Source organism: Hyaena hyaena, unplaced genomic scaffold (genome assembly GCF_003009895.1).
Source record: "Hyaena hyaena isolate Hyena2069 unplaced genomic scaffold, ASM300989v1 scaffold_215, whole genome shotgun sequence".
In the NCBI taxonomy this organism is placed as follows: domain Eukaryota; kingdom Metazoa; phylum Chordata; class Mammalia; order Carnivora; family Hyaenidae; genus Hyaena; species Hyaena hyaena.
The window spans coordinates 1,152,560-1,176,694 of NW_024080846.1; the positions used below are offsets into that span (position 1 = coordinate 1,152,560).

Genomic DNA, 24,135 nt, shown 5'->3' on the forward strand with positions numbered 1-24,135 from the left:
GGAATAGACAGAGTGAGGAGCTTGGACTAGCATGAAGAAGAAAAGATATGGAATGAAGTAGACAAATATGAAATGTATATTTTGGAGATAACACGCAGGGAGTTTAATGATACACTGGGTAAGAACAGGAATGAGGATAAGGGATGTATCATAGTCCCAGGTTTCTGGTTTGGGCAACTGATAGAGGGGGGTTTTTTTCCCCCCCCCCCCCCCCCCATAGGAAGGACTGGAGTGTCGTTCAAGTAGAATAAAAACTTAGTTCATTATTAGGTCTTTTAAAATGTTTGTAATGTATGAGGGAAGCTCTCAGACATGCATTTGGATTGTGGCTATGGAGCATATTGGAAAAAAGTGTAAAATAGGGATAATTTGCAGATTATGGGGCAGCTGTCATGTAAAGAGTACTATATTAAGTAAGAAGGTTTGAAGTTTGCCGTTTTGTTCAACTTCTGTTAGCCGTTTGTGTGATTAAGGGCAAACCACTTGACCTTTTTGAGAGCCATTTCTTTACATCTGTAAAATGGGAATAATACTTTGCTTCATAGGGTTAAACAAAGTGTATCGCTTCTAGGTCTTTTGGCTAAGATCAAGTGTAGGGTTAAACAAAGTGTAATATGTGAGCAAGGCCACATTTTATAGTTATTTGGACCAGTGGATGCTCAGAAAAGCTTATTCATGCATATAAAATTTGAGTTGGTAGGAAAGTCAGATTATGGAGACCTCAGAAGGCCTTGGTATAATATGGAGCCTTAGAGTTCTTAGTATGGGAATAGATTTATCTAAGTTTGGTTTAAGAACACATCTTCTAAATGCTATGTAGGAAGAAGTTAAAGATGAGAAATATCTAGAAAATCAGTTGTCATAGTTGAAGATTAAGGTGCTGAGGGCCTGGTCTGACATGGATGTAGAGATCAAAGAACAAATCACAGATTTCAGTGGAAGAAACTACAAGATTTGTTCAATGCCTCATTTTATGCCTTAACAGCAGTGGGGGGTGGGGGGGTGGGGGAGGGGAAGAATCAGCCTCCCATGTGAGTGAGGCTTTGAGCCTGGGAAGCTAGAAAAGTAGTGGAAGCAATGACAAATCTGGTGTAATCTGAAAGGAAAACTGAGTTAGGGAAAGGACAATTCATTCAGTTTTGAATGTATAACTCTTCTTATAGTGTGGTTGTCTGGGTAGGTGGATATTCTCTGGCAGTTAGATATTGTGGTAAAGACTGTAGGATTAGAAGTCAAAAGATTGATTCTTTATTAGATTTAATCACTAATGACCTTTATGGTCTTGGAAAATTTAGCATCTCAAATATTAAATGTAGTTATCTAAAAAAAAATGAAGCTAATACCTGCCCTGTTAGCCCTATAGGATTGCTTTGAGGATCAAATAAGAATGCTTATGAAAATACACTGTAATTGTAAACTCCTATATAATTGTAAGATGACAATGTTATTTCTTTTCTTAATTCAAATTAAAATGAAATACTTGGCTCGAGACTAGAGAAGAAAAGGAGAAGATACCAAACTTCTTAAAAGTTTCTGTTTGGAACTAAATCAGAAACATCCGTAACCTTGGTCTCTGAATACATATGGCTGAAAACCTCTGTAGACTATAATTTGGGAGACTAATCTGGAAGCTGATCTTGTATGTGATGGTTACAAGAACCAAAAACAGAGATTGCATCTTGTCAAATGTCAGTATTTAACTTGACTTCAAGATGGAAGTTTGAAGAACTTTTGAATTCCACCTGTATGGTTGCCCCATGTATGTTTACAGAATTTTAGAACATACCATTCTTATGTCTGTGAGCTGTACATTTTTACCAAGGGTCACCTTAGGGTAATGTTTCAGTTTTCTTCAGCTATGTGTAAAGAAGTGATTCCTAACATTTATCAGCATTATCAGTATGGTATGCTGGTTAGCATCAGCGACTCTGAAACCAGACTACCTAGATCAAATCACAACTCTGTCAATTAATGACTAGCCTTGTGCACTTGAACACATCATTTAACCTCTCTCTGCCTCTCTTTCCCTAGCTGTAATGGGAACGAACCTGAAGGTTATTGGGAGGATTGAATGTAGTACTGTATGGAAAGCACTTAGAATGGTTCCTGGCACATAATAAGTGCTATTTAAGTGTTAGTGGTGGTTAGTATAGAACAGTTAGTTGTTATTTTGGCAGTGATCAAGGAATAAAGTACGCAAACGAAAGATTCTAATCCTCTCAGAACTTAAAACTGAGGGAAGTGGAAGGGTGTGATGGTAAAGATAATGGACTATAGAGTCAGATTTACTTAGATTTAAATAGTAATTCTGCTGTCCCCCCTCCCTCTTGCTTTATGGTTTCCGTAAGCCACCTAATCCCTCTGAAGCTTGGTTTCTTTTGCCTATGAACCAGCAGTCACAATACCTCTCCTACAGAGTTGTTATGAGGATTAAATGAGATAATGTATAAAGTTCTTGACCCAGAGTAGATGCTAAAAAATGAGAGTGTTGTCTAATACCCCCCATCCCCCACCATACTGGTATAGAGCAGTATGGGCGGTTTGATTTCCTTTATGCTCTCTTATTCTTTGTTTGCAATTACAGAACTTCTAATTTTCTTCCTTTTGCTAACAGAGTAAATAGCACCTGTTTAATTGGATATACCTTGAAAGGTGTATTGTCAGCTATCATTTCCCTCTTCCTTTGCTGTTTTGGATTATGTGGTTTATTATTATGGCAAGTCCTACTACAATCAAGATGGTAGATATTATTAATTGGTCATAGAATTGAACTGGACTATAGCCCCAGAATGCTTCTTCACAATATTTCAGGCAGCTAAAATCAGTTCATCAGACTCAATACATATAGAAATCCTCTCTGCCTTAGAGCTTTCTAGAAGAAATGTTTATGGGACTATCAAAATAATAATCTGAATTGTCCATTAATCCTGTCTCAAGATGTGGACTTGTCAAACTTTATGAAAGGAATGCAAAACTATTTTGGATGTTTGCTAAGAGGATAAAATTTTGTTACTGAGATTGTGAAAGTAATTGAGAGTTTCAAACAGATAAGCATTTAAGGCAAAAGGCATTTGCCTGTATCAGAATTATATTGGCTACCTGTTTTAAAAATCTTTAGTGCTTGTGTATATCTGGATATGGCAGTTGAGTACAAGATGTTTTAGTGAATTATTTTTTTCAGTTGATAAGATTCTAGCCTGGGAGAATATTAACACCTTTTAATCTCCTCTTTTAAAACTTTAGGCCCGATGAGAGAAAGGGAAAGTTAAGGATGCTGGAGCAGAACAATGGATTTCTCTTTCTCTTTCATGCAAGGGATCATGGGAAACACAATTCAGCAACCACCTCAACTCATTGACTCCGCCAACATCCGTCAGGAGGATGCCTTTGATAACAACAGTGACATTGTTGAAGATGGTGGCCAGACACCATATGAAGCTACCTTGCAGCAAGGCTTTCAGTACCCACCTACAACAGAAGATCTTCCTCCACTCACAAATGGCTATCCACCATCCATCAGCATGTATGAAACTCAAACCAAATACCAGTCATATAATCAGTATCCCAATGGGTCAGCCAATGGCTTTGGTGCAGTTAGAAACTTTAGCCCCACTGACTATTACCATTCAGAAATTCCAAACACAAGACCACATGAAATTCTGGAAAAACCTTCTCCTCCACAGCCACCACCTCCTCCTTCGGTACCACAAACTGTGATTCCAAAGAAGACTGGCTCACCTGAAATTAAACTAAAAATAACCAAAACTATCCAGAATGGCAGGGAATTGTTTGAGTCTTCCCTTTGTGGAGACCTTTTAAATGAAGTACAGGCAAGTGAGCACACAAAATCAAAGCATGAAAGCAGAAAGGAAAAGAGGAAAAAAAGCAACAAGCATGACTCATCAAGATCTGAAGAGCGCAAGTCACACAAAATCCCCAAATTAGAACCAGAGGAACAAAATGTAAGTTGAAACATTTTTTTGAAAAATTTTGTAACATTTCACATTTACTGGAAGTCCAAGAAATATTTTTCAGTTTTTATCTCTTCAAATATAAATATTTCTGATAACTTCTTCTAATCCTTAGCAAGGAGCTTGGGATGTTATTATAGGTGCTGACTAAAAAGTTTTATGAATAAATGAATGGACATCATTAGAGTGAAGAAATATTTTTGAGACACGGGATGCCAAGAATCTTGCTGCTTATGTTTCTTTGTCTGGTAGCTTCATTTATTTCTATTTGCTTATTATAAACTACTGGCTTCTAAAGATGAAGAGGAAAGGCAAAGAAGATGGTTAATTATATTGGTTTTCTTTATTTTAAACTAACCTTTTCCAAGAGAGCTTAGATTTAAATACTCATTACCATTGTACTTGCTACAAAATAATCTGAATAGAGGAACTTTTTTTATTAAAATTAGAGTTAGTATTCATATATTATTAAAACTTTAGGTGGACTGTATGTTAACTAAAATTTAAATAATAAAAAAGTCTTCAGGTGGAATTTTTATAAAAGTCATTTTTCATAGGTAACTTAAGATGCATGCTGCCAATTTTTAAAAATATCTCTGAGGTTTCAGTATAAATTTACTTAATAATAGATATGTAACAAATCAATCCTAGCTCGAATAAAGAGTTTTTAGTTAGTATTCTAATAGATGGTATGAATTGAAGACATTTCCCAGACATTGATTTGGGAAGAAATAAATATTTTTATAATACTCGTCTGCTTTTATATCTGATCTGGTATGCCTGACTAAGTTAATTTGTTATCTTCTATTTAAAGAAATGTTTACTTCATACCAACTCACCTTTTCCTTGGTAGTTGGGTTCCAGTACATCATTCAACTCAAATGTGATCATTTTTTGGAGTAAAAGGCCCTACTCATTCTAGACTTTCATGAGTCCCAGTGAAATGTTTCAGTTTTTCTCATTTTTCTATAGTTTTATGTATTCATTTAACCATACTGTTTAAGTATCTACTGTTAAAGTAGGGTAAGGAATGAAAGTAAAGATGCCTACTTCCAGGTTGCTTATATTCTAGTATAGGAGCCAGAAAATACATACATACATATGTTCATACATACAAATATAACGTATGTAAGTTTAGATAGTAATAAGTGCTGTGAGGAAGATAAAACTGGGCAATGAGATAAAGAGTAATTAGAGACACTTTAGCCATTCTGGTGTCTTAGTTCTGCATTTGTAAAATGAAGACTTTGTAACTAAGCTCCACACCATCAGCTTTGTAACTTGTGTTTTCTGAAATACCTAAATTTCTTAAATCATTTCCTAAATGCCCCATCCCTTGAGCTGAGCTCACATAGTATCTTATACAAACTGTTTCTTAAGTAAATGAATAAATGGAAGGATAAAAGTTAACTTTTTGCATTCCAGACGCATTCACTATAGCATTTTTTTTCTAGACCTACAGTGAAAAGGTATGTGATGCACTGTGACCCCTGGGAATCACAAAAATGCATAAAACCTGAATTTGGTTAAAATCAAAGCTAAAGCTTAGTTCCTGTGAACTGTTTTGTTGGCCCATTTTACTTTTGCTCTAGAGAACCTGGCAGATAGGAGAATATCTAATTTTACTTATTGGACTAGACTTTTTACCTCTTTTGACAAGGTACATTAAAAATATATTTCAAAATAGAAACAGATCTGGAAGCATTTAGAGGCAGGATAAGACAATCTGCTCACTTTTATATCTCCTTTTTGCTTTATTGGAATCTAGGAAAAATTTGAGTGCAATGATATTTCTAATAGTCCCTTTATAATGAGACTTTAAGGGTTTTTTAAAAATTTATTTTGAGAGAGAGAGAGAGAGAGAGAGCAGGGGAGGGGCAGAGAGGGGGAGAGAGAGAATCCCAAGCAGGCTTCACACCATCAGCACGGGGCCCAACATGGGGCTCAAACTCATGAGCCATGAGATCATGACTTGAGCTGAAACCAAGAGTTGGATGCTTAACCTACTGAATCACCCAGGCGCTTCTAATAGTGAGAATTTAAAGCCCATTCTGTCTTTGTTGGATATGTGCTATGCCTAGCTCTTCATATCACTTAAACCTTTGGTTAATTTTTATATCTAGAGATTCAAATGATTACATGGAACCTAAAAGTTTTAGTTCATTTTCAACTATCAACAATCATGTGGGACATAATTTAATATGTCATTATTTAGGATCCAACAATATCTTGAGGTAAAAGAATATCAATTGACTGAAGGTATAGATGTAGTATTGATTGCTCTAAATATTACCAGGACCATTGCCTGGAAGTTCAGTTGTTGGTGAAAATCCAGGTTTTGGTTTTATTTCTCTCCTCCCCACCCCCATCCTGTTTTATCCTTGCCTCCTTCCTCCCTCCCCCATCTTTCTCTCCCTCTTTCTCTTTGTTACTCTCTCTCCTTCCCTCCTCCCTTTTCTTCTAAAGAGAAAAATGAGAAGTTCTTGTTAGTTGAATTTTGATTAATTAAAATTTATCACATATGGGAGTCAGAGCTTAAGAAATGGGTGCCATAAAAGTTGTACTCCATTCTGATAATAGAACTTTAAAGCTAGTGCTCCCAAGGCTCCCACTCTTGTGAGGGCCATGCTTCATTAAGCTATGCAGATGACCAGTGATGTGCACAAAATAATTGGTTTTGTTAACTTTGTTTTCTTTTTTTAATTATTATTAGATTTCCTTAACTTGAGCCACATTTTGTTTCCCTTAGGACAACTTTTCGTGTTTTAATTTTTGATACCCTTGTGCCTCCTTGTTGTTACTAAGGCTCCGAGCACTTGGTGTTTAGCATCACAGAGGGCTTAGAAATGAAAGCGAATTCCCAGTGAGAGTCTGCTGACATAACTGGACAGCTCCCCTCCTCAGATGCTTTAGGGAAGCATAATGAGAACTGAGTGCCTGGAGGAAAGTTCGATATGTCCTTAAGCTGGATTTGTTTTTTTATGTCTTTTTCTTCCCTAAAAGCCGACTCATATATCTCATTTAAAGTAATACCTTATGTATTAAAGTGATACTTAATGATTTCACTCACAACTGTTGTCTTTTCTTTTTTCTTGGTATTTTATCTATAAGTTCTGAGCTGTTTGGCCTTCTAAAGAGTGGCTTTTATTTGGAAAAACCTAAGCATATCTTCTCAACAATAAAATGTGTGTCCAAACATCTAGGCAGCAGGAGACCTGAGATCACTACTGAAATTGTATATTTTGTAAAGCTGGTGGAGCTGTTTTTCCTCCTATCAAATTAGAAACATGTGGAAATGTTTCTGCATGTCTTCCTCCCTGGCAGGTGTAATGCCTCAGGCATGTGAGTGTAGGCCTTGTTCAAACATTGGTCTTCCACCAGCACCTCAGTGGGCTTATCCGCTAAGACTAGTCTCATTAACTCTTAGCTTGCCATTTTCATTTCTAAAAAGCCAGATAGCAGCTTCCAGTCCCATTAGCACTAAGTTAGAGGTTATATTTGGTTCTCTAGCCTCAGAGCATTAGGTCTTAAAATTCTTGGAAATTTTTTACATGCAAAATGTTCTTTTTGTACAGATGTTTTAGTGTTTAAGATTATGACCTTAAACAGTTATTCAGAAGATAATATAGAAAAATGCACGAACAATTTATTGCCTTTGAATTTTTCTTTCCACTTTAAATGTTGACTTAAGTTTTGGGTTTTTTAAAAGAATGTGATTTTGCTTAATGTTTTGAAAATTATTAGGGGTTAGGAATTCTGCTAGATTTGGTGCATATTATTCATTTTAATAAATCTCTTGGGTTTTTATAAAAGTACTAGACCAAATTTTTTAAAAAGAAATATTTTGGATGATGTGATTTTATGTTAGCTGTTTTCTTAACAATTTTTTCCTATTTAAGAAACTTCTTGTTATTTTTTCCTGGAATATAGGTCTTTCCATATGGAATCAACTAAAAATGTAAAAAAGAGGTATATACCCATAAAATCAAAAATTTTAAACTAAGGAGCGCTAATTCACTGTCATCTTTTTCTCAGTCTCTCTCCCTAAAGCAACACTGTTAGTACCAAAAGGTATTTCTTGCCCTTACTTGATTTTAATCTCTTTTAAGCTTATCTATCCTTTGAACAACTAATGGAAAATGGATATTATACCTAGAAGTATATATATGTTGGCATTTTCTGACTCAGGTTTTTGACTCCTAAGCATTTGACTTCCACTGACCATTTTGTCTTATAAACTCCCTTAATTGGTGTTTGTGATACTATGTTGTTAGTTTATCTTCTTACCCTTTTTTTTTGAGCACAAGTCATAGATAAATGTCTACTAGATTATTTCTATTTTGCCCATTTATTAGCATATCTTGCAATGTATATTTCCTTTTTTATCATTTCAGCATCCTTATTTGACTCTCTTATTTTTCTTTCTTTAATATAGTCTTGAAAGCTTAGACTAAATCTTAAAGCTTGTTTCTCTCCCTTGCCGTTTTTTTCCTTTTAAAATGATTGTATAAACATTTTAGTTCTGTGAAAGTGACTTTAACAGTGTTTCAAGCTAGCCTGAAGTTGGAACAAACCAAAACAATCAAAAAAAGATAAGGTATTTGAATAATAAAAAGGTTTGAAGGAAATCCTGTCTTTAATCCAGAAAGGGAAAAATGTTAATGAGCTTCAGACCAGTTCTTACAATAATAGTACAATTTTGTTGTTTGGCAAAGATGAGTCACTTCTTATCTGTCTGCCCTCAAAAGGAGTTACAGAGATCCCTTACACCCAGACATCATGAAGATTGAATGTGCGGAGGAGGGTGACTCGCTTTCTTAGCGGCATATGTGCTTCCTCAAGTGGTCTTGTCTTCCTGCAGTAGTGTTAGAATGAGAAGTTGAGGTGAAGGCTTAAGCTGTATCTGTAGATTGAAATGAAGCTACTGAAAGGACCTATGCAAATATGGATAGTATTTCCCAACTGCTTTATTATTATACCAGTGATCAGGAAAACAGTTTTCATTTGAACACAGATTTTTCTTTCCTTGCTCAATGAGTGTGTCCTATTGGGTTACATGGTACCACCACAGACACATCTGACAGTGAATTTTGTGCCCATCAACAAGTTGCCACTACCTTTTTTCACCTGGGCTATTTCAGTAACCTAATTAAACATTCTGCTTCTCTTCTATTCTCCACATGATAGTTAACATGATCTTTTTAATACAAAAAGTCGTGTGTGTTACTTCTCTACCTAATCCTCTTCAGTGGCTTTTTACTGCACTAAAGATAAAACATTTGAATATACTTATGAGACCCTCGTAATGTAACCTGTCTCCCCTCTCTCATCTTGTAACCTCTCTCTTCTTTGGGCAATTAAGTCAGTTGTAATGGCCTTCCTACCATTACAGTTTCCTACCATGAAATTTCTTTTTTATTCTTAAATTTTTTTAATGTTTATTTTTGAGAGAGAGAGAGAGAGAGAGAGAGAGAGCGAGCGAGTGTGAGTATAGGAAGGGCAGAAAGAAAAGGAGACACAGAATCTGAAGCAGGCTCCAGGCTCCCAGCTGTTAGCACAGAGCCTGATGTAGGGCTTGAATTCACGAACAATGAGATCCTGAACTGCCAGAGGCTTAACAGGACTGAGCTACCCAGGTGCCCTGAAATTTCTATCATTTTAAATCCCAAGAACTTCATACATGCCATGCCTTCATTCTAGAATGTTCTTCCCACTTTTTACTAGACTACTCGTCCTTTGATTCTCAGATTATAATTTACTTTCTCAGAAAGGTCTTCAGATCTATTAGTTTCATCATTGCATACCCATCTTTGAGAACAGTGCCTGGAAAGTTATAGGTACTGTTGAGTAAATGACTGATACTGGGGGATTAGGATATTAGTCTGGCTTATTGTTTCCTTAGTTACAAATCTTTCTACAATTTTTTATTTAATAAAACTTTATTTTTACTGGTCTTAACAACAATGTCCTGAATTAATTGAATTAATTGAGAATTTTAAGTAGCTCCTAAAATTACTTATGTTTTTAAGTTGGATCTAAGACCTAATTTGGTGGGTCTCTCTTTATGCCATCTAGATTAAATTCTGTTCTTTGACAACTGAGAAGTTTTTAAAAAGTCCTTTAAATTATAAAAGTAATATGCTTTTTACAGAAAGTACAAGTAACACAAAAATGTAGATCTTTCTGGGGCACCTGGGTGGCTCAGTAGGTTAAATGTCAGACTCTTGGTTTTATCTTAGGTCATGATCTCATGGTTCCGAGAGTTCAAGCCTCCGGCTTCGTACTGACAGTGCAGAGCCTGCTAGGGATTCACTGTCTCCTCATCTCTCTGCCCCTCCCCCACTCATACCGTCTGTGTCTCTTTCAAAATAAATAAATAAGCTTAAAATGTCTGTAGATAGATCTTCCATCACCATTTCCCTAATCTCATTCCCCAAAGATAACTACTCTTAATCAGTTTGATATAAAAATGTATCCAATACTTTTCAAGGCATATACAGGCTATTTTAAAATAAAAAGTTGCAAGATGTTGATAGATATGTATATTACTGACATGAAATAGTGCTATACTTACTATCCTCTGCTTAGATTTTCTTATTTTGTTTTCTGTAAATAGTTTCCTAAAATATAATTGCTGGATTGCAATTGAGTGACATATTTTGAAGTTTGATAGATACTTCCAAATTGCCATCCCTAAGGGTTCCAGAAAAATAATTTTAAAGTAACCTATTTGTGGATTTTATGATTAGAAAAATAATGTTTATCATAGACAATTTGACAAATACAGAAAAGCACATGAAAAAAAAATCACTTTTTCCATCACCTGGTGGTATTCTAGTTTTTCTTTGCACATAAATTATTTTTCCAAAATTGGAATTGTACTGTACAGATTGTTTTGCAATATACTCTTTTCAGATAATGTTTTATTGTTATTTCCCCATGTCCTTTTATTTATGTGTGTGTGTGTATTTAAGATCTTTTTTTTTTTTTAATTTATTTATTTTTGAGACAGAGACAGAGCATGAGTGGGGGAGGGGCAGAAAGAGAGGGAGACACAGAATCTGAGCTGCCAACATAGAACCTGATGTGGGGCTCGAACCCATGAACCATGAGATCATGACCTGAGCCGAAGTCAGACGCCCAACCGACTGAGCCACCCAGATGCCCCAAAGATCTTATTTTTAAATAATCTCTATACCCAACATAGGGCTCAAACTCACAGCCCTGAGATCAAGAGTCACATGTTCCACCAACTGTGCCATCTAGGCACCCCTTCCATGTCATTTTAAAATTCATTTATATTTCTTCACTGTCTAGTTATACTATAACTTATTTAACTAATTTGCGTTTCTAGATATTTAGATTGTATTCTAATTTGCTTTTATAAATAGGACTGGTTTGCATATCTGTGTGTGTGTGTGTGTGTGTGTGTGTGTGTGTGTATTTATACCTCTCCATGCTTTTTCAACATACATATGTATTTAGAAGTGGAATTTCTGGATCAGAGTCTGAAAATTTAAGGCTTTTTCATACATGTCAAATTGCTCTTCAGGAAAAATCCAAGTTATATCTTACTAGCAGTCTCAGAGTGCTCAAAATTTTTCTGCACCCTGATAGGTATGTATGTGTAAATAAATAAATAAAATCAACAAATTAAGTTTTAAAAGTGATAAAATGAGAGATAACAGCTATGGTGTGAAATAGACCATGAATGTTAACACATCATGTACTGCGTAAGTTGTATCCTTACTACCTACATTATTCAGTTAATAAATGCCCTTTATCCTCTTTGTGATTTAGTTTGTGTATGTCACTATTCTTCGGTTGGCTGCTGTTTTATTTTTTTTATCTATACCTTTTCACCTAGAGACCAAACGAGAGGGTTGACACTGTATCAGAAAAGCCAAGAGAAGATATAGTACTAAAAGAAGAACCCCCGGTGAGTTGCTATATTGAATACTGTCTAACTAGGTATGGTGTAAGAAGGTGAAAGCAGGGAGATTAAAATATAATACATTTTATACAGATTATTATAGTTCCATACCTCTGGACTTCAGAACTTATACTGAAATAAATCTTGAAGCTGATTTAAGAGGTAGATACTTTCAGGGAGTTATTTTCCTTTTCAAAACTATGACTACTTTTTCTTATTGAAGTATAGTCAACATGTAGCATTGTATTAGCTTCAGGTGTACAACATATTGATTTGCGTGGGTATACATTGCCAAATTATCAACACAGTATATCTAATTAACATCTGTCACCCTACAAAGTTACTAAAATATTTTCATGACACCTTTTTAATGGACCATGTGAATTCTCAAGATCCCTTATGGATGAGACATCAGGAGCATCAGTCCTATTTTCAATATTTGGAGTGAAGCTTATTATTTTCTTTCTCTTCCTTTTTGCTAGTTATGGATAGGTATCTGGGAAAGTATAATTGAAGATAAATTTTACTAGGTTAGCGTGTTTAATGTACTTGTACATAATTTCTTTTTTTAACTTTCTCTACTAATAAAGTTTTATGACCTTTTCCCCTTTTCCTGTAGGTTCAGCCAATATTATCTTCTGTTCCAACAACAGAAGTGTCTGCTGGTGTTAAGTTCCAGGTTGGCGATCTTGTTTGGTCTAAGGTGGGAACCTATCCTTGGTGGCCTTGCATGGTTTCAAGTGATCCCCAGCTCGAGGTTCATACCAAAATTAACACAAGAGGTAACTAAAGGCATAAATAGATATTAAATAAAAGGCTGGGGGGGAATTGAACCTTAAATATTGTATATAAGAGTGTGCACACAGTATACAATCTGACTCCAAAATATCAGTTTTTTTATGTTTATTTATTTGGAGGGGGACAGCATGAGTGGGGGAGGGGCAGAGAGAGAGGGAAACACAGAATCTGAAGCAGGCTTGAGGCTCTGAGCTGTCAACACAGAGCCCAACACAGGGCTTGAACTCACAGGACCTGAGCTGAAGTCGGATGCTTAACCGATTGAGCCACCCAGGCGCCCGCAAAATACCAGGTTTTAATTACCAGGGATAGAATTCTGGTCATCTTAACAGGCAGAAAGCCTCTGCAACTGAGACAGTCCTTGTTTTCGCTTATACCACTCTGCCTTTGTTTTATAATTTCTTCTGTGCTTCTTCTTTAAAAACCTTTATCTGACTGACCTCTCATATGAATTCCAAAAGAAAGCAGATAGGTAAGTAATAAGATGTCTTATATGGAAACAACAACAAAAAAAGGATGTCTTATATGAGCTTAGTGGGCATTTGGGCCATGCTTTTGCTGTACATTTTGTTTCATCATTGACTCTTATGGATAGTAGTTTTTATCCACACAGTGCTTATCACCCTGATGAAAGTTTCATGATGCTTTTTTGCCTCCTTCACTCCATTTTTGAATCTGTAAATTTACTGAGACATCCTTATAAATTCAGTACAACATCGACTTACAGCTTGAATCTAGCTATTTAGCATAGAATCCTACCTTAGGAATATTAATGTTAAGAAAAGATTTTTTTTTAACTTTCCTCTATTTCTTTTCATGGGTTTGACCAAAACATGTGGATTAGATTCCTGGGATTCTAGCATTTGGAATGGACTTGCTTAGTTAGCCAGAGGAAGGTTTGAGCTTGGCATTTATTTTTGGATATTTGTTTTGTGAACTCACTCTTGTTACATGTTGAGTTCCTTATTATTTGTGACAACTCTACACCTATTTTTTTCTTCAGATTTTTTGTCTTCCTCCCCATTCATTGTTATGAAAAGAAAAAAATGTCTAAATAAGTCTTGCAAGTCAGATTTGTGACAAGATCAGCCATATCTGTAACTTTTGTGCTACATAGCCAGTAATCTGCCCTGGTACAGGAGGCAATTATCTGTCATTATAACCTGCTAATTAAAGGTTGGGTAACTGAAAGCATCAATGGGGCAGATGTAAAAAAAAAAAAAAACAAAAAAAACCAACAACAAAAAACCCCCGAGCATTGTTGAATGTCTACTTTTGCGCAAGGCATTATGTTAAGCAATTCTCTTATGTATTTTATGCAGTCCACATAGCAGCAACATTATGAAGTAGGTACTCTTATTATCCTTAACATTTCGAAAAAGTAAATAGAGTTTCAGAGAGACCTATCCAGAATCTCTACTTTTAAACATACTATATATATATATATATATTGTAATGTTTTTTATTTATTTTTGAGAGAGAGAGACACAGCATGAGCAGGGGACGGACAGAGAGAGAGAGGGAGATGCAGGATCAGAAGATAGGCTCCAGGCTGTGAGCTAACTGTCAGCACAGAGCCCAGCACGGGGCTTGAACCCACGAACTGTGAGATCATGACCTGAGCTGAAGTCGGATGCTTAACCAACCGAGCCACCCATACTATATATTGAAAGGGAAGTTCATGGAATTCAGGTTGGAGGAAGGCAGTCCTTCCTAGTTCTTTCATTTATTACTATAATTCAGGGTTTTGGACTAGTAATCTCTGAAATACCTTGCAGGTTTAATGATCTATGATTTTTATGAATGGGAGTAGAAAGGGACAAGGATTTCCCAAAAGGACCAAGCCACCTTCTCTTTTATTAAGTTTTTATTATAATTCCAGTTAACATACAGTGTTATATTAGTTTCAGGTATACAGTATAGTAATTCAGCACTTTCATACATCACCCAGTGCTCATCACAAGTGCACTCCTTAATCTCCATCACCTATTTAGCCCATCCCCCCACCCACCTCACCTCTGATAACCATCAATTTGTTCTCTATAATTAAGAGTGTGTTTCTTGATTTGTCTCTCTCTTATTTTTTTTCTCTTTGTTTTGTTTCTTAAATTCCATGTATGAGTGAAATCACGTGGTATTTGTCTTCCTTTAACTGACTTATTTTGCCTAGCATAATACTCTAGCTCCATCCATGTCATTGCAAATGGCATGATTTCATTCTTTTTGATGGCTGAGTAATATTCCTGTGTGTGTGTGTGTGTGTGTGTGTGTGTGTGTGTGTGTGTGTACACACACCACTTCTTTATCCATTCATCAATCAGCGGTACTTGGGCTGCTTCCATATCTTAGCTATTGTAAATAATGCTACTATAAACATAAGGGTGCATGTATCCCTTTGACTTCGTATTTTTGTATTCTTCGGATAAATACCCAGTAGTGCGATTGCTGGATCATAAGATAGTTCTGTTTTTAACTTTTTGAGGAATCTCCATATTTTTTTCCAGAGTGGCTGTACCAGTTTACAATCCCACCAACAGTGTAAAGGGTTCCCCTTTCTTCATATCCTTGCCAACACCTGTTGTTTCTTGTATTATTAATTTTAGCCATTCTGACAGATGTAAGGTGATAGTTCATTTTAGTTTTTGATTTGGATTTCCTTGATGATTAATGATGGTGAGCATCTTTTCTTGTGTCTTTTAGGGCCAAACCTTTTTAAGTAAAATAATCCATGTACCTATCTTGGTTTCTAGAGCTCTCTGAGATATTATCATGTGAGAGTTGTAGCTTTTCGATTCTCTCCCCTTAGAAAGCATGCTTTTGAGATTATGTAGTTTCACGTGTAGTTCCTTTCTGAAAACCTGCTAATTTCATCTTTTTCATGGGACACAAGTGAAAGCACAATTTATGCTGCATCTATATTTCAAAGGAAGTATTTAAGGTTAGTTTTATGAATCAGTCTAATTTGGTCTGGTTATACCCTAGGCAGTCTTCTACGTTACTGCTGGAAAAACTGATTTTTGTTTGCATTACTGAGAAAACTGGAATTCTTAGAATTTAGAAATTTTTAAAATTTAAATTAAAGTATATTCTGATATTTTTAATGTTCTTTTTCTGCAGTAGTTTTTAAAATAACAGCTTTCTTGATATATGAGGTACATGGGCAACTCTGTGCAAGTTAGTGATTTTTAGTATATTTACAGAGTTGTGCAGCCAGCACTACGTCTAATTCTATTTATTTTTTATAAAGTATTTTTTAATGATTATCTATTTATTTATTCTGAGAGAGAGTGTGTGTGTGTGCACTCAGAGAGAGAGGGAGAGAATCCACACTGACAGCACGGAGCCCGATGCAGGACTAGAACTAACCAACCATGAGATCATGACCTGAGTTGAAATAAGTCAGACACTTAACCACCTGAGCCATCCAGGTGCCCCTCTATATCTAATTTTAGAGCATTTTCAGGGGCACTTGGGTGGCTTATCAATTGAGTGTCTAAATCTTGATATCGGCTCAGGTCATGTTCCCAGGGTGGGATCCCCATGCTGTGCTCCAGGCTGAGTGTGGAACCTGCTTGAGATTCTCTCTCTGTCTCTTTCTCTGTCTCTCTCTCTGTCTCTCTCTCTCTGCCCCCTCCCCCACTTTTGCCTGTGTGCTCTCTCTAAAATAATAATAATAATTCATTATATGTTTTTATGAGAAGTGAATATTTCCTCAAAAGTATTGAGGAAGAATACTATTGTTTTACATTGTTACAAATCTCTTTGTAACTTTGTAACTTTGACTTAAGCGAAGATACTAGATTCTCATATCTGCCTATACATTCAGTCTGTTATGATATGTTGATTTGGTTGAAATACATGAAGATGATCTGGCCTCAGACAGATGTGTAGTCGGAAAGGGATAGTGTATTTTAATAGCCTTTTTAGATAATTGTGAATATATTTCTCTGATATTACACCAAACTCAACAAGAGGTATGTTAGTTGGAATAGAGAACCTAAAATCATATCAAGTAAACTTTTTGCATTTTGTTACATTATTTTATTTTGAGAGAGATAAATAGAGACAGCATGAGCAGGGTCAGAGAGAGAGGGACATACAGAATCTGAAGACAGGCTCTGGGCTAGCTGTCAGCACAGAGTCCAATGTGGGGCTCGAACCCATGGACTGTGAGATCATAACCTGAGCGGAAGTCGGACGCTTAACCGACTGAGCTACCCAGGTGCCCCTGCACTTTGTTACATTAGAATCCATTGGTTCTGTTTTGCACCTTTTTTTTTTTTTAAATATTTTTTATTTATTTCTAGGAGAGAGAGAGAGAGACAGCGTGAGCAGAGGAGGGTCAGAGAGAGAGGGAGACACAGACTCTGAAATAGGCTCCAGCCTCTGAGCTGGCAGTCAGCACAGAGCTTGACGCAGGGCCCGAACCCACAAACCGCGAGATCATGACTTAAGCGAAAGTCGGACGCTTAACCGACTAAGCCACCCAGGCGCCCCCTGTTTTGCACTTTGAATGAATCTTTCACTTTACATGATTTTGTAACATCATATATTGGCCATTTAATAAATACTGGTTTTACCAAGTAAGACGTATCTTCCAAATGTTGACACATTCCTTTATAGATATATTTTTAACCATATTAGTTTACATGACCAGTTATTTCATCAGAAATTCTTTGATTGTTGGGAATTTGGAAGACTCATAGGGATAATACTGGTTTTCAAAAATTCTAATTTTTGCTTGAAAGATCAAATTTTATTATTGGCAATGAATACTGTCAATGATTTCCTTGAAATTGCAAACTTGCTTTGTTTGTTTTTGAGGAAATATCTGCCAAATGCTCAATTTCAAATAACCATAGGTTTTCTGTCAGTCATTCTTTCAAAGAAAAATGGTGTTTTATGAAAAAGTGGCCAGTGGCCTTGCAACTCAATCACACAAGTACTTCTCTTCAAGTCATACTTCAGTATGTACTTTATTCATACTTCCTGTTTCAGCACACAGAATATTAAAAGCCTTGTATCCAAGGGTTGAAATTTAGTGAAATTAATCACTTCTACTGCATCATCAAGGACATTAAAGAAAACTGGCTTTTTTTTTTTTTTTTTTTTATTTAACTGCCAGTGTGTGGCTGTGAAGAATGTGATACTAGTATAGCTTGTTGTCACTCTCTGGTTTTATTTTTGCTAACATGCCAGCAGTCTTATCCACCATTGTCCTTGAAGTATTAAGTGCAAATGTCAACACAGTGAAACGATAATAACATCTTGGTATTATTATGAAGATAGTTTTGACCTCACAGGATCCATGAGTTTGTGGCCTCTTCCCCTCCCCTAAGTTTGTATAGCACACTTTCATGTAGCCAGAAAAGCAATTTGACCAGCACTTTTTAAGTTTATTTATTTTTGAGAGAGAGAGAGATTGAGAATCCCAAGACAGCTCCATGTTCTCTGCACAGAACCAGATGCAGGACTTGAACTCACCAACCGTGAGATCATAACCTGAGCTGAAATCAAGAGTCAGATGCTTAACCAACTGTGCCACCCAGGGCCCCGACCAGCACTTTTAAAGTCCAAGAAAATATATTCTACATTTTTTGAAGTAAAAAAATGTTTATTTAGACACAGATTTGTTTGTAAAAAGGTTTAAGACAAGTAAAAATAAGTTGGGTAACCAAGATAAAAAATCTGATAATTAGCAGAATTTCTGATTTCCTTTCTCTTAAAACTTGCTGTACTAATTTTAATCATTTGGGAGTGATTTTTTTACAGTAATTATTAGTTGTGTAACTGGCTGGTGTTGGATTGTATCTTTGGACAGTGCAAAGTGTACAAGTTTTAATAGGAGTAATGCTAGTGAACCTGACTTCGGTTCACTCTTTTGGCAGGGTATATGTGGATGCTTATGGTCTGAAATGCTTAATAAGAATTTTTACTTACAGGTGCCCGAGAATATCACGTCCAGTTTTTTAGCAACCAGCCAGAGAGGGCCTGGGTTCATGAAAAGCGAGTACGAGAGTATAAAGGCCATAAACAGTATGAAGAATTATTGGCTGAAGCAACCAAACAAGCCAGCAACCACTCTGAGAAACAGAAGGTAACTGACAACATATTAACATTACCGTTTGAGTATGGTTGTTAGGGGATTTAATAATTTAGTAGAATTTTTCATACTTGAATTCAGACAGTTGTTAGAATGATTTGTTATTTTAATCTAAATTCAGTTTTAATAATTTATTGTTAGGTATGTCAATAAGTTTTATATTTCATGTAAACAACAGAGTACTATTAAAAACTTGAACTCTGCTTAGTACAATGTTGGATTTTATTTTGAATTGAATAAATATACATAAGACTAGTAGATGCTAGTGAAATGTTGATTTTGCCAGAGTATTTTATTTTTTCCTTTTTCAACATCTTTCCATAATTCCCTTTAGTCCTATAGTAAAATGTTTTGTGAAAGTAAAGCTTCTGAAATATTTAGTGAGACAGACACTGTTTTAAGCATTTTATGTATATTAATTCATTTAACCATCATAACAACCTAAGTGAGGTAGATACTATTATTCCTATTTCTTTTTTTTTTTTTTATAATTTATTTATTTCTGAGAGAGAGAGTGAGCAGGGGAGGGTCAGAGAGAGGGAGGGAGATACAGAATCTGAAGCAGGCTCCAGGCTCTGAGCTAGCTGTCAGCACAGAGCTGGACATGGGGCTCGAACCCATGAACCGTGAGATCATGACCTAAGCTGAAGCTGGACACTTAACTGACTGAGCCACCCAGGTGCCCCTATTATTCCTATTTCTACAAATGAAGAAATTGAGGCACAGAAAGCTTAAATAATGGGTTCAACCGAGGTCACACTTAGTGATAGAACCAAGAAATATGTTTGTGGTGGTGGATATTTTAGAATTAGGATATCGACTATTGATAATCTATCTGGTTGACATTTTTAAATTTTATTTTATTAAAAAAATTGTTTTAAATGTTTTTATTTTATTTTGAGAGAGAGACAGAGAGCAAGTGGGGGAGGGGCAGAGAGAGAGGGAGACACAGAATCTGAAGCAGGCTCCAGTCTCTGAGCTGTCAGCCCAGAGCCAGATGCGGGGCTTGAACCCATGAACCGCAAGATCATGACCTGAGCTGAAGTCGGACACTTAACCGACTGAGCCACCCAGGTGCCCCTCTGGTTGACATTTTTAAACGCAACTAATTTTAGGGTGGGTCTCTTGTGATTCAGAAATTTATGACATTTTTACATTAAAGGCTAAATTTTATCATGAAGATTCTGATTAAGTTTATCAGACTTAACATTTTCTAGATTTATACATCAATGTTCCATATATACGGTCCCCTCTCATAGTTTCCTTAGCTAATTTTAGACCTCCAGTCTAACCCCCTGGGTAATTCCTAATTGCTTTAGTCATCTCACATACTTTATTCAAAGTTTTCTTACCTGTCTTGCCACCTCAAAGTCCTCTGATCAACAGTGATAGAGACCTATGGAAACTGATTCAGGTTTATATTTTTTCTCACACATTACTTCTTTTTTTTTTTTAATTTATTTTTTTTTATAATTTATTTATTTTTGAGACACAGAGTACAAGCAGGGAAGGAGCAGAGAGAGAGGGAGACACAGAATCTGAAGCAGGCTCTAGGCTCTGAGCTAGCTGTCAGCACAGAGCCTGACGCGGGGCTCGAACCCATGAACCATGAGATCATGACCTGAGCCAAAGTTGGATGCTTAACCGACTGAGTCACCCAGGGCCCCCACCCCCCACCTTTTTTTTTTTTTTTTTTTTTATTGAGAGAGAGAGAAGGCACAATTAAGATAGGGGCAGAGAGAGAGAGAAAAGCAGGGCTCATCTTGAGCAGAGCTCATGTTTCCCCAAAGCAGTACTCGAACTCACAAACTGTGAGATCATGACCTGAGCTGAAGTCAGATGCTTAACGACTGAGCCACCCAAACACCCTGGGGTGTCATTTTTAATGTTACTGCTTTATTAGCCTCTGAAAGTAATCGTTCTGTAATGTTTCTTCCCTTTGCTCTCATTATTACTAGCTTTTTATGAACATAATTTGAGGAGAACGGCTCCCTCTTTGAGGGACTTGTCCAGCAGATACATAAAAGACAGTAGACCTGCATACCACTGACTTATCAAAGTTACTGAGTTAGGACATTTCACTTGTTTTACTGAAGAACGTGAACATACTTATGTTACCTGGAGAGATGACAGGATCACATGGGAAATATATATTGGTCTATTTTATTTTATTTTATTTTTTATTTATTTATTTATTTATTTATTTTTTTAAATGTTTTATTTATTTCTAGGAGAGCGAGCGAGAGAGAGAGACAGCGCGAGCAGGGGAGGGTCAGAGAGAGGGACACAGAATCTGAAGCAGGCTCCAGGCTCTGAGCTGGCAGTCAGCACAGAGCCCGACGCGGGGCTTGAACCCACAAACCACGAGATCATGACCTCAGCCAAAGCCGGACGCTTAACCGACTGAGCCACTGAGGCGCCCCTAGGGAAATAAATATTGGTTTAAATGTACTAATTAGATTAAAGTGTATCTAATAATGCCTGTGTCTTTTTGTTAAAGATTCGGAAACCCAGACCTCAGAGAGAACGTGCTCAGTGGGATATTGGCATTGCCCATGCAGAGAAAGCATTGAAGATGACCCGAGAGGAAAGAATAGAACAGTATACTTTTATCTATATAGATAAACAACCTGATGAGGCTTTATCCCAAGGAAAGAAGAATGTTGCCTCCAAAGCCGAAGTTAAGAAAACACGAAGACCAAGGTCAGTGCTGAATACTCAGCCAGAACAGACCAATGCAGGTGAGGCAGCCTCCTCACCATCAAGTACTGAAATTCGGAGACAGAGCCAGAGGCGGCACACAAGTGTGGAAGAGGAAGAACCACCTCCTGTGAAAATAGCCTGGAAAACGGCTGCAGCGAGGAAATCTTTACCAGCTTCCATTACAATGCACAAAGGGAGCCTGGATTTGCAGAAGTGTAACATGTCTCCAGTTGTGAAAATTGAACAAGTGTTTGCTCTTCAGAATGCTACAGGAGATGGGAAATTTATCGATCAATTTGTTTATTCAACAAAGGTACCTCCTTTTTTTATGGGTAATTTGGGGCAACAGTAATTAATAAGTAGTCAACCTTGGCATTAAAAAAACCCCCACAAACAACATAAGGTCATACTTTACCCTTTTGTCTGCTGAATTTGAAATGTATACTCAGTTTACTGTGTTTAAGAAAGAGGGGGCAAAAAAGGCTATGTTTTCCTTCTTTTTTTCCCTCTTTTGTAATATGCCATCTGTACTAGATTAATCTTGGGCTGTTCAGCCAAAATTGAGCTTAGCTCCCAAAGTTGTAGGAAAAACCCGGGCACTTTGCCTGTTTCTAGTTTGTATAGTTAATTTTTCTTAGCCTCAAATTGTGCTTCTTACAAAATTATTTTTATCAGTTATCTGAATTAACCATTGTAATAGTTGTACCTGCTGATCTGTTTGGTTGCACCAGCAGTTTTGTTAGGTTCATGTTGGCTTGGGATAGCTAATGCATTTTAGAGAAGTTCCAGAACTGTGTTTGTTTTAATTAACTGTGGTGATAGCTTGGGTAATGGGGTGAAAATACCTCTTCAAACTGAATACCTGCATCACCCAGACCTGAGCTTCCATTTAGGGCACTTGTATTTTAGCTTTTTAGACTTTAAAACTTCATAACATTTGTTATGTTTACTCCATATCCCTCTTCACTATCCTCCCAACCCTTCCCACAATTGTGGACTTGTGAATTTGAGTGTCATGAGTGTGTGCTTTTAAAGAACATTGTGCTTATTTCCTAACATTGTTATATGCACACTTAAAATAATATAGGTATGCTTTATCAGTGATATTTTTTCTTTTTTCCAAGTTTTTATTTAAATTACAAATAGTTAGCATACAGTGTAATATTTCAGGTGTAGAATTCAGTGATTCATCACTTACAACACCTGGTGCTCAAGTGATATATTTTTCTAGAGTTAAGCATAAGGGTTCTCTATTAACTTCTTTCTGTCTAGAGGTTCCGCTGATTTTGATAAGACTAAGCTACTTGGAGAAACAACTTACAGTCTCCACTTGATTCTGCTGGTAGCTTTAAATGACAAATGAATAGTTCGCATCTTCTTTTAATGCAAATTGGCTTCATTCTTGGAGTGCTGGTTTTTATCTGCTTTTGGTGCACAAATAAGACTTTGTCACACACCTCCCCCCAAGAGTGCTATTTAAATGAAATTTGAGAGAAAACTGATCTTCTAAAAATGAAGGCCTTAAAAATACATATATTTACAAATCACTCCTTTCCTTGATTGCATTAAAAACACCTAAAATTGTACCTGCTTTTTGTCTGCTCCTCATTGCTTATTGGGTTCACATTGTGGTCACTGTGAACGTCAGATTTCTGTATCTAAGGATATTCTTGTCTTTCAAGATGTGTTGACATTTTTAGCTGCGTAGTAGGGTAGTAAATAAAATGAAAACAACTTGAGTTCTTTTCCTATGATATGGGTAAAGGGAGAGACTATTCAGACCAGAAAACATTTTGTTTTTGAAAGAAAATTAGGTGATATGGGTTCATTTTTTAGTGATATGCATCGTGCAGAGTTAGACAAATAGGGTTTTTTTCCCCCCACATAATCTCATTGTATATTTTAGAAAACATCCTGATGACTTCATTAAATTGCTCTGATAATGGCTAGGATGATAAATTAGCTGCAGTCAAAGACAAAGTAAAATTCAGGCAAATTATGATCATCTTAAAGCTGTCTTTATAAGTCAATGATGCCATTTGTCTAGTAATCAGCTATTTTTTATTTTTCCTTATTTTGAAGGGAATTGGTAACAAAACAGAAATAAGTGTCAGGGGACAAGACAGACTTATAATTTCCACACCAAACCAGAGAAATGAAAAGGCAACTCAGAATATATCATCTCCTGAAGCAACATCTGGTCCTACAGGTGGGTAATGAATGAAGAATATATAGATCCATTTTGAGGCATCATTAACTTTGTTCTGCTATAACATGGTAGCTGTGTTCCTAAGAAACTTTTAGTTACCAAATCAAGTTACATTTAAAAAACTAAAGTATAAAAGCAATTACTTCAATAGAAAAGAATAATTTAGGAGCTAGGGAGCCTTATTCATAGTAAGTTATTTTTCCTATAGGAATTTAATAGGAGGGCTCTGTAATTAAAAGAATACAGTTATGAAGTCTATACACTTCTTAGTAAATGCATCATTTGATTATTTCTCTTTGCATGAGAAAAACAGCTTTACTTTTCCAGCATTATTAACACATCTTTACTATTTCCTCCATCTCTTAGTAGAAACTAATCAACAGATGCCTGTGCTTTTTTTTTTTTTTCTTAGATATGT

General features: G+C 36.2%; 1 protein-coding gene across 5 annotated transcripts in view; it reads left to right on the forward strand.

Annotated features, from left to right (window-relative positions):
* NSD3 (nuclear receptor binding SET domain protein 3) overlaps positions 1-24,135 on the forward strand; it is a 114,617-nt gene that overhangs the window by 45,460 nt on the left and 45,022 nt on the right. For all 5 annotated transcript variants that reach the window (XM_039242540.1, XM_039242541.1, XM_039242542.1 and 2 more), the window contains exons 2-7: positions 3,244-3,962; positions 11,839-11,910; positions 12,524-12,686; positions 18,645-18,799; positions 21,306-21,821; positions 23,591-23,717. In XM_039242540.1, the coding sequence (XP_039098471.1) occupies positions 3,288-3,962; positions 11,839-11,910; positions 12,524-12,686; positions 18,645-18,799; positions 21,306-21,821; positions 23,591-23,717 (1,708 nt within the window). In that variant the 5' untranslated portion in view covers positions 3,244-3,287. The remainder of the gene's footprint in view (positions 1-3,243; positions 3,963-11,838; positions 11,911-12,523; positions 12,687-18,644; positions 18,800-21,305; positions 21,822-23,590; positions 23,718-24,135) is intronic.